A 16,309-nucleotide genomic window follows, 5' to 3' on the forward strand; every position below is an offset into this window, starting at 1 on the left:
GAGAGGACCAGGGGAGGGCGGGCTCAGACTACACTGAGCAATATAGGAGAATTACCAGACAAGTTAGTTAATCAGCGGCAACTGCAACAAGCCTAGGAGTGGTGCGCATGCGCTACAAGGAATTTAAAGAATGCAGCTGGCACACTGCGGGCCACTGCTCGCTCCCGAGACCCCTAGGCCATGGGAGTGAACGTTTTGAGGGAAGACGGGACATGCACCCGTCTTTGGCCATTTGCGTGCCTTCATTATTGAAAGCCACATGCAAATACCAATGGGATGCGTGGGAGGAGGCAGACCCACACGGAGAAGTCTCTTGGAAGTCTGAAGTGATTCCAAGAGGCCTTCTCCTAGAGCACGGCATGCGCACTGCGCTAGACGAGACCTAAACATTACCCGGATGTATGCAATGAAAGTTGGCAAAACAATATCCAACCCCACTTAAAAGGGGCTACTAAGGGTTACCATAAGCCAAACATCAAAATAACCATTGCACAGGTGACTTCTTTGAGGTTGAAACTTCCACAAGGTAGTGCAAGCGTTTAAACACTTGATGACCAGAAAGATTGCCAATTCAAACAAAGAATGGAATAAATTTGACAAAGGATAAAGACATCTTCAGGGACATACTTTCTCAAATATCACCCATAATGAATATGCTACTTACCAGTATGCATCTGTTCTTGGCATGTAGGGCTGCTAACATTCATATCTTAGCATTAGATCGCCGCCTAGTGTTGGGCTCGGATGATTGCACATTGTTGTCCTGGAAGAGTCTTCGAAGTATCCTGAGATAGGTGGCTCCTCCCCTGGACTACAGTGCGCATGGGCATCGGCTCCATCCCCAGATTGTTTTTCGCCATTGTGGCAGAAGATGGAGTGAAAAGTGTAAAAGGATGTCCATGCTAAAGAATAAATACAATAGTATATCTGCAGCTGCGACAGGCACCGGGGAGGAGGGCGGGCGATATGAATGTTAGCAGCCCTACATGCCAAGAACAGATGCATACTGGTAAGTAGCATATTCAGTTCGAGGCATGTGGGCTGCTAAATTCATATCTTAGCATAGAATACATAGCAGTCCCTCCATCAGCGGCGGTTGCCCGTGCCAGCTGCAGAAACCTGAAAAAGTGTCTTGAGAACAGCCTGTCCTACAGCTGCTTGCTGCTTGGAGTGCACATCAACACAGTAGTGTTTTGTGAAGGTATGTGGTGTGACCCACGTGGCTGCTCTGCAAATATCCTCTAAAGGAATGTTCCCTAGGAAAGCCATGGATGCCCCCAGTTTGCGTGTGGAGTGCGCTCTGGGGGGTATTGTTAAAGTGCGCTTGGCTTTTTGATAACATATCTGGATGCACTTAACAATCCACCTGGCTATCCCTGCTTTGGAAATTGGGTTGCCTTTGTGTTGTGGTGCGAAGGCAACAAAGAGTTGTTTTGTCTTTCCAAAGGGTTGTGTTCTGTCTATGTAGTACATCAATGCCCTCCGTACATCTAAGGTATGGAGCATTCTTTCCGCCACCGTTTGCGGGTTTTGAAAGAATGCTGGTAAGTCAATAGTTTGGTTAAGATGAAACTGTGACACCACCTTAGGAAGGAATTTAGGGTTAGTGCGTAGCACTACCCTATTTGGGTGAATTTGAATGAACGGCTCTTGTATGGTGAGCGCTTGCAGCTCACTGACACGCCTCAGAGACGTAATAGCTATTAGAAAGGCCACTTTCCACGTAAGGAATTGGAGCTCACACGAGTGCAGTGGCTCAAATGGTGGCCCCATCAGTCTGGTGAGAACGACGTTGAGGTTCCACACCGGAGCTGGTGGTGTTCTTGGGGGAATGACTCTCTTCAGACCTTCAAGGAAGGCTTTAATGGCGGGCACTCTGAAGACAGAGAGGTGCTGCCTGTTCTGAAGATAAGCCGCTATGGCTGAGAGATGTATCCTAATGGAAGTGTACGCCAGATTGCACTTGTAGAGATGTAACAGATAGCAGATGATGTTGGGTATAGATGCATCTAGTGGGTTGATGTCATTGGACGTACAGTAGATGACAAAACGCTTCCACTTAGCAGCATAGCATGCTCTAGTAGTTGGTTTCCTCGCCTCCTTGATGATACTCATGCATTCTGGAGGTAGGTTAAGGTATCCAAACTCTAGGACTTCAGGAGCCAGATCGCCAGGTTGAGCTGTCGTGGATCTGGATGCTGAATGTCTCCATGGTTCTGCGTCAAAAGACTGGGCGTGAGGCGCAGTCTTTGATGCGGCACCACTGAGAGTTCGAGGAACGTGGTGTACCAAGCCTGTCGTGCCCACGTTGGAGCAACCAGGATGAGAGTCATGGAGTGCTGCCTTAGCTTTCTTGCAACCAGCGGTATTAGAGGGGCTGGCGGAAAAGCGTATGCAAATTTGCCTGACCAGTTCATCCATATCGCATTCCCCTGCGACTGTGGGTGAGGGAACCTGGCGGCAAAGAGTCGGCATTTTGCGTTCTCCTTTGTTGCGAACAGGTCTATCTCCGGATGACCCCACTGCTGGAAGTACGGGTGGAGAACAGAAGGGTGTATCTCCCACTCGTGCATCTGATGGCTGTATCTGCTGAGCAGATCCGCCATCTGATTGTCCTTGCCCGGGAGGTGTTCTGCCATGAGGAAAATGTTCCTCTGAATGGCCCACTTCCACATGCTCTGAGCCAGATGAGACAGCTGTGGCGAGTGGGTGCCCCCCTGTTTTTGAATGTAGTACATCGCGGTCATGTTGTCCGTCCGGACTAGCACGACCTTGTTGCTCAGATGTACAATGAAGGACTTGAGCTCCATGAAGATTGCCATCAGTTCCAGATAGTTGATGTGCATCTTCTGTTGCTGCGTCGTCCATAGTCCCTGCACTGTGTAAGTGAGCACATGAGCTCCCCATCCCTGGAGAGATGCGTCCGTCGTCAGGACAATCTGCGGCACGGGCTCGTGGAACAGTCGGCCCTTGCAAAGGTTGTGTGGAGTCCACCAATGCAGAGAGTCGTATGCCCGACTGGTAACCAACACTAGGTCTGTCAATTGCCCACGAGCCTGTGTCCACTGATTCGCTAAGCACTCCTGGAGCGGGCGCATATGTAACCGTGCGTGAGGGACTATGAAGATGCAGGAGGCCATCATGCCTATCAACTGCATGAACACTCTCGCTGGCAGGGAGTGTCTTGGTCGGAATCGTTGGATCAGTGACTGAATGCTGTCGATTCTGACTTGGTTTGGCTGAGCCATGGCTGTCAGGGTGTTGATTGTAGCACCCAGGAACTGCCGGACATGTGCCGGCTGAAGATGCGATTTTGGGTAATTTAGGGAGAAACCCAGATCGTGAAGAAGGTGAATTGTAGTCGACATGTCTGCGGCGCACTGTTGCTCTGACTTGGCTTGTACGAGCCAGTCGTCTAGGTAGGGGTAGACATGGATATTCTGCCTCCTGAGGTGCGCCGCCACAGTCGCTAGACACTTGGTGAACACCCTCGGGGCCGTAGTGACTCCGAAGGGTAGGACTTTGAACTGGTAGTGCCTGCCTTGAATAGTGAACCTGAGGTATTTCCTGTGTGACGGGTGTAGTGGAATGTGGAAATAAGCATCCTTGAGATCTAAGGTCGCTAAGAAGTCCAGTGGCAATTGTCCCCGGATGTAGACGGGGTCCGCAGGTGCAGGCCTGTACTTCTTTTCAATGCGAGGGTTGACCACTCTCGCCCTCGTAGGCTCCTTAAAAATGTCCCCAGCATGTTTGAGAACACCTTTCAGCATAGGAAGTGTCTTTACTGTCCTTTCAGATATGGCAAAGGTGTCAAAAAGGAAGTCTTCCTCAACCGGGTCGGCATGCATGTCCACATCATGATTGGCCGCCGCCCTTTCAATTAGTGCATGAAATCCTGCTGAGTCCTCAGTCGGGGATGCACGTGCATTAAAGGTCTGCGGGTCTTGGCCCACACCTTGGGTGTTCTGGTCACCAGTGTCGTCGTATGAATCTGGTTGTACATCAGGTTCATCGATAGGGAAATTGTACTGCTCATCCTCATCATATTCCTCACCCACAGAGTGTTCTGGGGAGGGAGTAGGGCTCCGTCTTGGAGGAGGATGAATCGGTTCCGTGAGGCCTGAGGCGTCAAGGGGCACCCTCTTCTTTTTCAGTGGGATGACGTAGGGGTCCACCGGCTCAGAAGTGATCTTCCGTTTATAGAGTGTCAGCTTGCCGGTGGCAGCATCGATGAAATGCTCTGAATCGTCTTCCGATTCGAGTACACGACGTGGAAGAGGGTCAGGCAGCGAGGAACCCTGTTTCGGAGCCGATTTCGTCGAAAACGCTTTCGGCGCCTCCTTAGGTGGCAAGAGAAAGAGGAGTTTCCCAGAAGGCTTAGCCGGAGCGTCCTTTTGCGGCTGCGGTAATGGCATCGGAGCCGATGGAGCAAAGGCTTTCTCCCTGATTCTCTGCAGTGACTCCGCAATGGGGGACGGTACACTGCCAGTGGGTTTCGTCGCCGACAAGGATGCTTTGAGCGGTCCCTCGGATCCGACGTCCTCGCGGGCCTTGTGCGTTTTGGGCGCGGAAACCGTCTTCGGCACCTCCGAATCTTGAGGCCGGGGCGCAGACTTCTTGTGCGTAGCCTCTTTGGAGCCGACCTTGGCGGGCTTGGACGGCGCCGTAGCCGCTGATCCGTGCCGACCATCTTTCTTGGGGGCCCCTTCCTCGGGCGTCGGTTTCGAGAGCATCGGAATCGACAGACTTCCTCGGCTTCTGCGGACCGGAGGTCGACGGAGCCGACGGGGTGACGGGCACCGACTTCTTCACAGGCACGGCAGCCATCTTAGGGACACTCGAGTCCTTAGGTTTCAGTTTCGATTTCGGGTCGGCCATTTTAGGTGTTGACGACCCCGATGGTTTCAGTTTCGGTTTCGAAACTGCGTGCCCAGCAAGTGAGTCCGTAGCCGGGCCCGAAGGCGGGGCTGTGGCTTGCGGCAACGGGTCCTGGGTAAGGCCGACAGGCGATCCCGTGTCCCGGTCGGTATCCTTGTAACCTTCGGGGCAGAGCTGGTCCGCTGAGCTATCCGCCGCGGCCCCATAAATTTCATCGTCGTCTCCTACCTCTTCGACGTATTCGAGGACCTGACCCGCGACTCCGTCGTCGTCTCCCGGATCCGCCTCGACCTCCGTCTGTGATGGGGAGATTTGTAGATGGTGACCCTGGACCTCTTCTTCCTGGTCGCCGAAGATGTTCTCCGGATCTGGGGCCGCTTGCCTAGCTTCCAAGCGCACCGCGCGCCGAAGCTTGAGAGTTTTCTTGGAGCGGAACTGTGCACAGGCCTTGCACTTGCCGTCGTCGTGGTCCGGCGAAAGGCACTTGTTACACACGGGGTGTAGATCGATGTGTGGGTACTTGGACCCACAGAGCGGGCAGTACTTGAACGGGCTCCGCTCCATGTCCGTAAAGGCTTGCAGTCGTGTCGCGATGAGAAGGCCTCAAAGTTTAGAAAGCGAAGAAAACTCCGCTTATTCCGGCTCCAAGAGACGGAAGACTCGAGACCGAGCGCAGACAATACCGACGCAAGAAAATCGAGGCCTTTTGGCCGCTAAAAGATAGATTTACTGGGTTCCGACAGTAAGACGTCGAGACCACATCCGAACCCAATGGCGGAAAAAAACAATCTGGGGATGGAGCCGATGCCCATGCGCACTGTAGTCCAGGGGAGGAGCCACCTATCTCAGGATACTTCGAAGACTCTTCCAGGACAACAATGTGCAATCATCCGAGCCCAACACTAGGCGGCGATCTAATGCTAAGATATGAATTTAGCAGCCCACATGCCTCGAACTTTTGGTTACATGTACTTAGTAGAGGCCTGGGACTTCGCTCTATACAGATTACGTCTACAGATAAAACACTAGCATATGAGGGTCTTATCAATATACTGTGCAGGAGACAGGGTATTTCACCCTATATGTTGTCCTCCGCTGCCCCCTGACAGGGCTACATCTTCTTTATTATATTAATGAACCTGAAGGGATAAGATACAACATAGCAGCCAAGATGCAAAGATACCATCAGTTAGAACACAATATCCTTGCTGCATAACAGCAAGGACTAAAGCAGAAGAACTCCAATCTATAACAGCAATTAAATGTTTTCCGGGGCCTTTAGTTGGTGGTGGAATGGGTTGAAGCAACAGTATGCATAGCAATGTAGCATACTTCCCTATCAACTGCTTTACTCATAATAACAGCTAATAAGAAGTAAAAAAACAAACCCAAACACGCTTTTCTTTAAAAAGGTGCCCCATCTAGACAGGTGGTAAAAAACAAGAAGTGAGAGTATCACCAAATACAATCAATAAGGTGAAAAAGATTTTAGGATGACAAATAATTAGTTCTTATATCTCATTTACCGAGACTCCTATTATTTAAAGAAATTAACTTTGTATTAACTAGAGAAGCACCCAGTAAAGCAGACAGTGGGACACTTTATATGACTGTCTCATACTTGGCATGTCCAAGGGTACAAAGGGGGGGGGGGGTATTTCATTTCAGGTCAAACTGGCTTTGGAGGTGGTTTAAGATCTTTAAGGAGATATTTCATTAAGTCTTTTTAAGTTCCTTGTACTTTTGTATACAAGATCTAATTGGCGGGGTGTGGGTGAGAAGTGGTAGACACCTAGAGTGGCTTTTTCAGGATAAAGGTCCTAGAAAAGATCTTTAAAGAGACGTTCCAGAGACTTTTCCACACGTCACTTAGGCTGATGAGCAGCTGTCAGAGTGAAATACAGTCTGGTCACAAGTGTGTAATTTCAAGAGTGGATCAAGCAGTTGTTTGCCTTGAGACTACACACAATCTTGATCCTTTCCATTTTCAATGGGCTATGGTCTTGCCAAGATAATCCCATGATGTACAGAAAAATGTACATGAAAGAACCTCATTTGATGAGAATTGATCACTCAGCTGAATAAAGCATATATAAGCAAATAAAAAAACCCTCTTCCACTAAGAGAGAATTGCAACACAGAAGTCTGAAATCTTGGTTTTAATGACATAAAGGTGACATACCTACAGGATTTTAAGGTAGACAAAAGAGGAGAGAATGACCATTTCCCATTACGTTTAGATCTAGCTGGGAAATGGTTTTCCACCCAACTTTTCCAACTGATCTGGGGGAAGAGACTATGCAGCCTTTGGTAAGCAACGAGCGGCGTTCAGTCAAGTGGCATGCTATAATATACCACCAATATATATAATGTTTTTAGCAAACTTCTAACTTCCTATCTGGAGTCAGGCCCTGAATATATACAGATAACACAAATCCACCAGAGAATGGTAGAGAATATAACATTCTATCTAACTAAATCCCAGACAGGAACAGGTAACCTCGGGGTCTTGACACAGCCGACGAATTCCTGGTTTGACAAGGAATGAGTATTGGCCAAACGACGGCATATCATGGCTCTAAAGGCCAAAAACATAATTGAGATTAGACGCGAAAGAACATAATATAGTAAAACACAGACGGTAGCGCTAAGAAACTGGGAAGATCTTATATTAGCTTCAAAAACTGGGAACCAGTCCATGTTCTGGAGAATAATTGCCCATGGCAGCAAACTAAACAAGACCGCTTCTGACCACTTTTAGACCCTTGTACATGGCAGGGACACTTCGCTAACCCATATGCCACCTCAAACGAGCCAGATACAGATCTTTTAAATACTACTGAGGGGCCCTTGACATTAGCACAAACTGCGCCCTTACAGTTCAGTATTTAAGACATGACACTTGCTATATCTGCTATTAAGTCATCAAAGGCACCCGGATCCGACAAGATACCAGGCAACTTACTAAAACATGCCCCAGAAGTGTTGGTGCCATACAAAAATGTATTATGTAATGCAGTAGCCAGGGGACAGATCATTCCAAAATCCGGGAAGGGCGCAGAGATAATTCCCATTTATAAAAAGGGCAGCAGGGATGATCCTGTAAACTACAGGCCTATAAGCCTGATAGACATTATGCAAAAAGTATATGCCAAGCAAGTTCTGGCTAAGTTAAATGACTGGATAATGGAAAAATATGTACTTTCACCTTGCCAGGCTGGTTTTAGAAGGAAAACAAGCAAAATGTATCAGGTTTTTAGACTTGTAATTCTAGCCTGGAAGTACACAAACTTAATAGTTGGTCATTTATATGTAGCTTTTAATTGATTTAAAAGAAGCATTTGATTTGATTCCAAGGGATATGTTATGGAAAAACTTACACCAATAGGGGGTACCAGAGGAGATTCTAAACCAAAACATAAGGTTACACGAGGGCAACTTCGTCAAGGTACGCTGGGGCAAAGGAGGGGCGCTCACAGATGTGTTTCCAGTTAGGAGGGGTGTGCACCAGGGTTGTGTCCTGTCGCCAACATTGTTTCTTTTATATGTAAATGATTTGGTTCAGTATTTGTAAAAATCTTCACATGATTCTCCCAAGCTTGGAGGGACCCATATCTGCGCCTTAACATTCGCGGAAGACACAATTCTGCGGACTCAAACTCCATGGGTTTACAAAACCTACTTGATAGTCTTAACAACTACTGTTAATCTACAGGTTTAGAAAAAAATCATCATTAAAACTAAATATATGACTATGAGACCACATAAATGTTTTAAAACCAAAATAACTTTGAATGGTGTGACCTTGGAGTGTGCTCCCAACTTTGTATACCTGGGGGTTACCCTCAATTGTGAACCCTCATTGAATCCGCAAATTAAAGAAATCAAAGGCAATTCTAATGCAAAATTCTGTTTGTATCATAAATAAACAATATTCAACTGTGTCAAAAGCTATCACACCCGCCTGGGAAGTATATAAACTCAGAGCTCAAACCGCTTCCCTTTATGGCTCAGAGCTATGGGGCGGTGAAACCCTTTACCCATTAATTGTTGGGGAGAAAAAAAATATCCTGAGAATGTTTACGGCTCTTCCCCAACATACCCCAGTGATCCCTCTAACCTATGATATGGGCAAAAAACGACTGGATCACCTAACTATCTGGCGAACATTGTCATATTGGGTTAGAATTTGGACAACAGTGGAATTAGAAACCTATAGACAAACCCTGAGTGAGCTATTGGAACTGGATGCCCATGTCACTTTTCCCTGGTTGGCCCACATTCGAAAATGGCACCTTGATCGAGGTCTGAGTAGATTCTGGACAAACACGTGGCTGCTGACGCCCGAATCAAAGTGTGAGATCAAGCACCTTTTTTGGAATTTTACATGGCACAACGTCACTTTATATAGTACACCAGGAATGCTTAGTACACAATTTTTATTGTTCAAAACGACTCCTTGCTTTCACCCATTTTTGGATGAAATCGAACCTCAACTAGCAAAGACATTATATCAGAAATTTAGATATGAAATACTCTAGATAAATGCCTTTACATCCAAATGGGCCACACCACAATCTAAGGATGGGGATCCGAAGTGCAATCTATGTCAACTGGGAGTAAAGGAGGATATTGCACACGTTTTATTTTTTGGGCCAGTGTATGTAATGGCTACAAGAAAATGGATAAAACCGCTAGGTAGAAGTTTGAATGTTAGGAAATACAATGACATGTTGCGAATACTAAAAAGCAGATAACTCAAAACTCATTGTATTTGGCGTCAGCAGATTTTTATTGGCCATTAGTTATATATAAAATGTAAATGATACATTTAGGTCTGATTTTTGTATTTTTGTACTATTGTATCAATACATACATTATGAGTGGTTTGACTCAATTCAATTCAAGCAGAGTAGTTTTACTAACTATGTATAATACTGACATCAATTATTTATTTTAGCATAATTTTTAACAATTGCGTATTCTCGGCAAGGGTCAATTGAGTACGCACTTGCACTTTATATGTATTTCCCTACAAATATTATAAACGAACAAATAATTTTTAGAACTAAGGTAAATTGAAAACCTCAATCTGTATAATTATACTGCATTATACACACTGACGAGGATAGATCTTAATGTACATACCTGTGGAAATTACAAGTTGTGTTTTAAAATATTTTAATTAATGCTTTGATGATTCCTCGAAGCGAATAAAGATTTTTGAATGAATGAATGAATAAAAGAGACACCAATTCTGAAAAGAAAAATCTAGAATATATAGAACATACAGATCTTGTTGGGGAAGGAATAGCATTATATAGTACAAATTGTGCCACAGGGATTGGAATCGCTAGGACTTCTAAATGGGTAATGTCAGGATAATGTACAGGGAGCATGATGCATATCAATTCGCATCATGCCTTTCAAAGCTTCAGAAATATCAAGAGTTTGCACATCAGATACCCAGACTCAAAGACACTTGCCAAATAAGGATGGAAATACTTTAATTAATTTGATCCTCTTGTCATTACTTGTCCAATTGTTACCAAATAGTCTCTACACAACAGTACTACCTAGTCCAATTTTGTACTCGCTCTGAGAGCAAAGTGTGAAATGGGAAGAAATGAAATAAAAACAATTGTTCAACATGATTGTGTAACAACTCATTTAAAAACATGTACTGCTTTACATTTTTCCTAAACCTCGAGCAGTATGACAGAAAAAAGGGCAATTAGGATCAGTAACCACTGCAGTATGCCACATAACATCTAGGTAAAAATTAGCAGGCCCAAAATGTTTTGATAGAAGAACCAGCCAGTATATTTCTATTGAGTTACAATTTGCTCAAATTAGATAGGTTGAAGGAGACCAACATGAAAAGTCATAAGCAGATAATGGGACACTGACATGTACTTGCTTGGAATCTGTCCTCGCTCCAGCTTCTGAGCATTTTCATCTAGCTGCCAAGCCATCCAGGCACCAAAGTTCCCTTGTGGTAGTGTATCATCCACATATAAAATATCGTCCTTCTTAAAGCTGAGATCTGGCTCCACCTCTGCCTGACGATCGTAAAGTGCTCTGAAAAAGAAAAATGTATCTTACATACGGTATAAAGTTCAAGACATTGAGTAAAGAGATTCCTCATCCTACAGTACAACCATAAGCACAAATGCGAAACATTTCCATGGAGAAGACTTCAACGTTCACTGCTTTAGTCTATAAATATATGAACACAAGCATTTGCAATGCAATAGGTCTTGCATTGGGAAAGTTTGAGAAATTGGTATTGTAAATGAATTTTTTTTTATTTATGTGTTGGTTTTGAAAATAGCGAAATTAATAGCTTTGTCATTTACAATGCCAATAGTTTTAACTTTGCAAATGTGACACCTTTAGCATTTGTATTTGAATATGTGTTGTATTTACGTGACTTAGATGTATTGATATTACAATAACAATGGCTTTTAATTTTTTTTATAATTAATACTTAAATAAAAGATATTGTAATTTATAATGGCAAGAGCTTAAACTGTTGTAAATAACTTTTGTGAAGATTATGTTCAGTGTATTTTATTGTGATGAAAATCCAAGAACAGAAGTGAAATCTTAACATGTTTTAGTGACATTTGTAAAGAAGCTTGAAACATTGAGAGAACATATTTGAAGCAGTTGTTGAATGGTTGCACAGATTGATGCTGTGGTGGCACTGAGTGATGTTGTGGTGGCGACAAGTGATGCTGTGGCGTTCAGTGGTGCTGTGGTAGAGCACAGTGATGTTGTGGTGCCCCTGAGTGATGCTGTGGTGGTGCTGAGTGATGCTGTGCTGATGCGATAGATAGATAGATAGATAGATAGATAGATAGATAGATAGATAGATAGAGTGAGGTGAGAGATAGATAAGAGTGAGGGCGATAGACTGAGGGCGATAGATAGGGTGAGGGCGATAGATAGAATGAGGGAGATAGAGAGAGTGAGGGCGATAGAGAGAGTGAGGGCGATAGAGAGAGTGAGGGCGATAGAGAGAGTGAGGGCGGGAGATAGAGTGAGGGCGGGAGATAGAGTGAGGGCGGGAGATAGAGTGAGGGCGGGAGATAGAGTGAGGGCGGGAGATAGAGTGAGGGCGGGAGATAGAGTGAGGGCGATAGACAGATAGAGTGAGGGCGATAGACAGATAGAGTGAGGGCGATAGACAGATAGAGTGAGGGCGATAGACAGATAGAGTGAGGGCGATAGACAGATAGAGTGAGGGCGATAGACAGATGGAGTGAGGGCGATAGAGAGATAGAGTGAGGGCGATAGATAGATAGATAGAGGGCGATAGATAGATAGAGTGAGTGAGTGAGATAGATAGAGTGAGGGCAATAAATAGATAGATAGATAGAGTGAGGGCAATAGATAGATAGATAGAGATAGAGTGAGGGCGATAGATAGATAGATAGAGTGACGCCGATAGATAGATAGTGAGGCCGAACATGTAAGTTATGCTAGTAATGTCTCCTTCGTTAGAGTCTTCCAAATCAGCTGCAGTGAAATATAAATTTACCTTTGCATTTATTTATGTAAAAAGTTCAGCTCTTACTTTAGATTACAGCCCTCCTCATGTTAGAGAAACAGAGCCCTGTAACTCTCTATATTGCTTTGAAAGACTGTAATTAGTCATAATTACAAGAGCGAGGGTAGGGCTGGAATTATCAACCTTTTAAAAAGGACAAGAGGAAGGTGACATTAAAAACTGCACTGCCCAGATACAGGAATAAGAAAGTACTAAAACTGTAATTTGCAAATTGTATTCGGTACTGTGCTTACTTTGGCACGGCATGTCTGTCTTTTAAGCCAGTAAAGCACTCTGCAACATGAAGCATTGCGGGAGCTGTAGTCTTTGTGCACTTCATATGAAAATGGTTTATAACGAGCGTCTCTGAATAACAGGTAGTCAGGTGGCTTGTCATTATCGGTTCTAGGGAGAGAGACAGATGCACCCAGATAAATACCAGTGTCCAGTACCAAATAAGCCTTGTGTCCGTGCTGCCCGTGTTTGTACAAGGGAAACTAAACAACCTGGTAATAATGAGCAGAGGTAATGCCCCAAGGATGGTGGAAAACGCTAGCATGAGCAATAACCAATCAACTGAACGGCTCGTCAGGGCTAGTAAACGCTATATGACTGTCATTACACCTCGATGTTATTATTACAACCGGTTTCATAAATTAATCTCAGTTTTACATACTCCCTCCCAGTGGTGGCTGGTGACATTTCAAAGTGGTAGGGGTGTATATACTGCACTGTGGAGAGCGAGACGAACCAACTACAAGAGGTTGGGGGGGGGTTCTTTTCCTAGCTTTTTTTTTTTAAAAAGAGTGGGCAAACGTTGCATTTTCAAGCACATTTGAGAAAGTGGTCGCTTGCTGAACACATCTCTGGGAGTAGCCAGACAAGTCTCTTTGCACTTGCACAGATACATCACTCTCCCTGCACTCACATAGGCACATTACTCACCCTGCACTCATAGACCCATTATTCACCCTTCCCTGACATATCACTATGCCTGCATTCACCCATCCACATCACTCACCCTGGACTCACACTTGCACACTGCTCAACCTGCACTCGCACAGACATCCCTCACCCTTCGCTGCACTGCACTCAAAGATGCACACTGTTTCGCTCTCCCAACATTCACAAAAGTAGACTGCTTACCCTGCACTCAGAAGGGCACACCACTCATCCAGTGTATTCACACCACTCAACCCTCAATCATGAGGTTGGGGGAGTGAAGAGACCGCCTGAAGACAGAAAGATCAAATCGGAAGAACACGTCCGGGTGTGCATGAAATTAACAACAAAAGGAATAGAGAAGGGTTCCCTCAAACTAAAATAATACGAGTAAAAAAATGGACAAAAACGATACAGAATATGAATCTAGGGACCGGCTGGACATGCAATGTTTGAAAGAAAAAAAGAAGAAAGAAGCAAACAAACCAAAACATGAACAAAAGAAAGAGAGCAAATAACACATGAAAAAAAAAAAGCAACATACCAAAATATGACCAAAAGAAAGGGAGCCAAATAGGTGGATGGGTTTAAGAAAAATACAGATCAGAGAAAGAAAATTGAGAGGAAAATAAATAATATGAGAGAGAACTGGAAGTCAGGAAATTATACCAATTATAAACGAAAAACGTAAGAAGCACAAAAGCAAAAGGGAACAAAAAATTAACTACGATGGGTGATACATGGTCCACAATAAGACAGGGTAAGTAAAGAAAGCACTGTAAATGAAATAAAAAGCAAAGCGGGGTAAATGCAATGCTCCGAGGAAAAGCGGGAAGGAATTTGAATGGAAAGGTGGAAGGTAAACATTAAACAAATGAAAACATAGCAGGCAGGGAACTATTTGAGTGCCAATCACGGCCAGCATTACGGGCGGGTGGGGGCAGGGGGTTGGAAATGGGATCATCCCGGGGGATGGGGGGAGGCGGGATTGAGTATTCACAGGCACCACCTGCTCACATACGCTGTCGGAGTCCTCCTGTGCAAGGTCTGAGAGTTCCTGCACACAGAGTATTCTGGAGAATTGTCAGGGTATATGTACAGCCAGTGTTTCCATACATTGGTTCCCGTACTCTGTCCTGGTGTCTGTCTGAGTGACCTCTCGCTCTCTGCGAGTTTCACACTACTGTCTGGAGATTCCTGTGTACTGAGTAGTAGAGCACCACCATGACTATCTCAGCGTTCATGTGCACTGATTGGATGCGCATTTGTGCACCGATGAACTCGCCCAGTGTTCACTGCCGGAGTGTTCCTCAACAATGGATAAGCGTTCCGTGAGTCCGTGACTGTTTGAGGGTTGCTGGGCACTAAGGCTTATTTACGTATATTATGACAATTGACAAAGTAAGAGATGTGAGATTATTTTGTCTGTTGACAAACCCCTTGCACCGCCGTCACTTTTAATATGGGGAATCATTGTAAATAGGCTCCCCGCGGGAGGGTTTTAATTAAATACAAATATTAAATTAAACTTACTCAGCTTCTGGGTGGGGATGGATCAATGGATCCGAGTCTGACTCCCGCCGTCCTGTGCCAATTCCGCCAGCTCTCCTCATCATTTGGAAAGGCAGCCTCCCTCCCCGACGCCAAACACAATGCTGCAATGGCAGCGCTTGTTATTAGCGAGGCGCAGGGGAGAGCGCCCCAGCTGCGCCATTTACTCCTGCATAGACAAAAATACACGCCCCCTGATGGTATGCCCCAATCTCCACTGTACAACCGCTTTAAAACAGTAGTTGAACCAGGCATTTGCTTCCTCTGACTCCTCGAAGCAACACTGCCTGTAGGTAAACTGGCCCATACGGAGCTTGGCATACGACTGATACTGCCCAGCCCTTCTGGTCTTTCCGTGGCACCATCCAGTCGAGGAATAGCCTAATTCCCCAATAAGGCAGTCTATTTAAGGTCTGTTCTCTCCGCTGTATTAAAAGCCAAAGAATCGCAGATATGTCTGTACCTTATTCCAACGTAACAAGTATTTAATTATAATAAACAATTTAGCGCTTACTGCCACCATCGTATAGTTTCAGAAAACCCCTTGTTACTGTCACCTTACTCGGTAATAATATTTGTAGCAATTTCTTTAAAATGTTTGTTGTAAAAAGAGGCTAATAGGCTATAGAGTACATGGTTACCACCATGACAGCCTATGGAATGTACTGTCAGGAATCAACCCGCTACTAACCTTGGTTGTCTACTTTGCTGTCACCCTTATGGCAGGGGTCTCAATCATGTTTCCTTGTATTTCCCCTGTTACTGCTGTTTGATTGAAATGCAGCCCAATTGTTCTAAGGCATAATGCTTGATGTGGTTTCATTTGGGTTCGGAGGTACCAATGCTTGTTGTGTATCCATGCAGTATTGTGTCCCCTGTGGAATCGAGTGCCTCATTCTTTCCTCCCGAGTAACTGTCATTCAGTGTGCTGGAGTTTTGGTTCACAAAAGAACAGTTTTGTTCATCTTGAAGTGGAAGGCTGATTGTCTTCACGCATGCAGAACAGCTCCGATGTCGGCTGTTCGGTGTGCATGCAAAGTAGGCTACACGTATGATTTCCAGCAATGTGGCGACGTCCTGATCCTCGCAGTCCCTATATATAGCCACACCCTCGTTTTCATGACGCTTGGCTTTCTGTACCGATCCTGATTTCTCCTTCCTGCGTGCAGCGGTTCTTCTTAGAAGACTCCAGTGAAGGTTCCTGTTCCTTCAAGCAAGTCACGAGCCGGCTCCAACTGTTTAACAAGCTGACAGCCAATGGTACAAAATACAACCTTTTAGTAATGCTAAACAACCATTTGTAATGCTGAAAGTGTAGCGGGTGCCCGGGGCGGACGGCAATGAGGAGCAAGCTGCAATGCTGGCAAAGAAAAAAAAAAAGAA

General features: G+C 45.1%; 1 protein-coding gene across 5 annotated transcripts in view; it reads right to left on the reverse strand.

Moving 5' to 3' along the window:
• DLG5 (discs large MAGUK scaffold protein 5) overlaps positions 1–16,309 on the reverse strand; it is a 957,981-nt gene that overhangs the window by 202,364 nt on the left and 739,308 nt on the right. For all 5 annotated transcript variants that reach the window (XM_078643375.1, XM_078643374.1, XM_078643372.1 and 2 more), the window contains one exon: positions 10,789–10,959. In XM_078643375.1, coding sequence (XP_078499501.1) covers positions 10,789–10,959 — 171 coding nt within the window. The remainder of the gene's footprint in view (positions 1–10,788; positions 10,960–16,309) is intronic.

The sequence above is a fragment of the Lissotriton helveticus genome, chromosome 5_1, assembly GCF_964261635.1.
Source record: "Lissotriton helveticus chromosome 5_1, aLisHel1.1, whole genome shotgun sequence".
Lineage (NCBI taxonomy): Eukaryota > Metazoa > Chordata > Amphibia > Caudata > Salamandridae > Lissotriton > Lissotriton helveticus.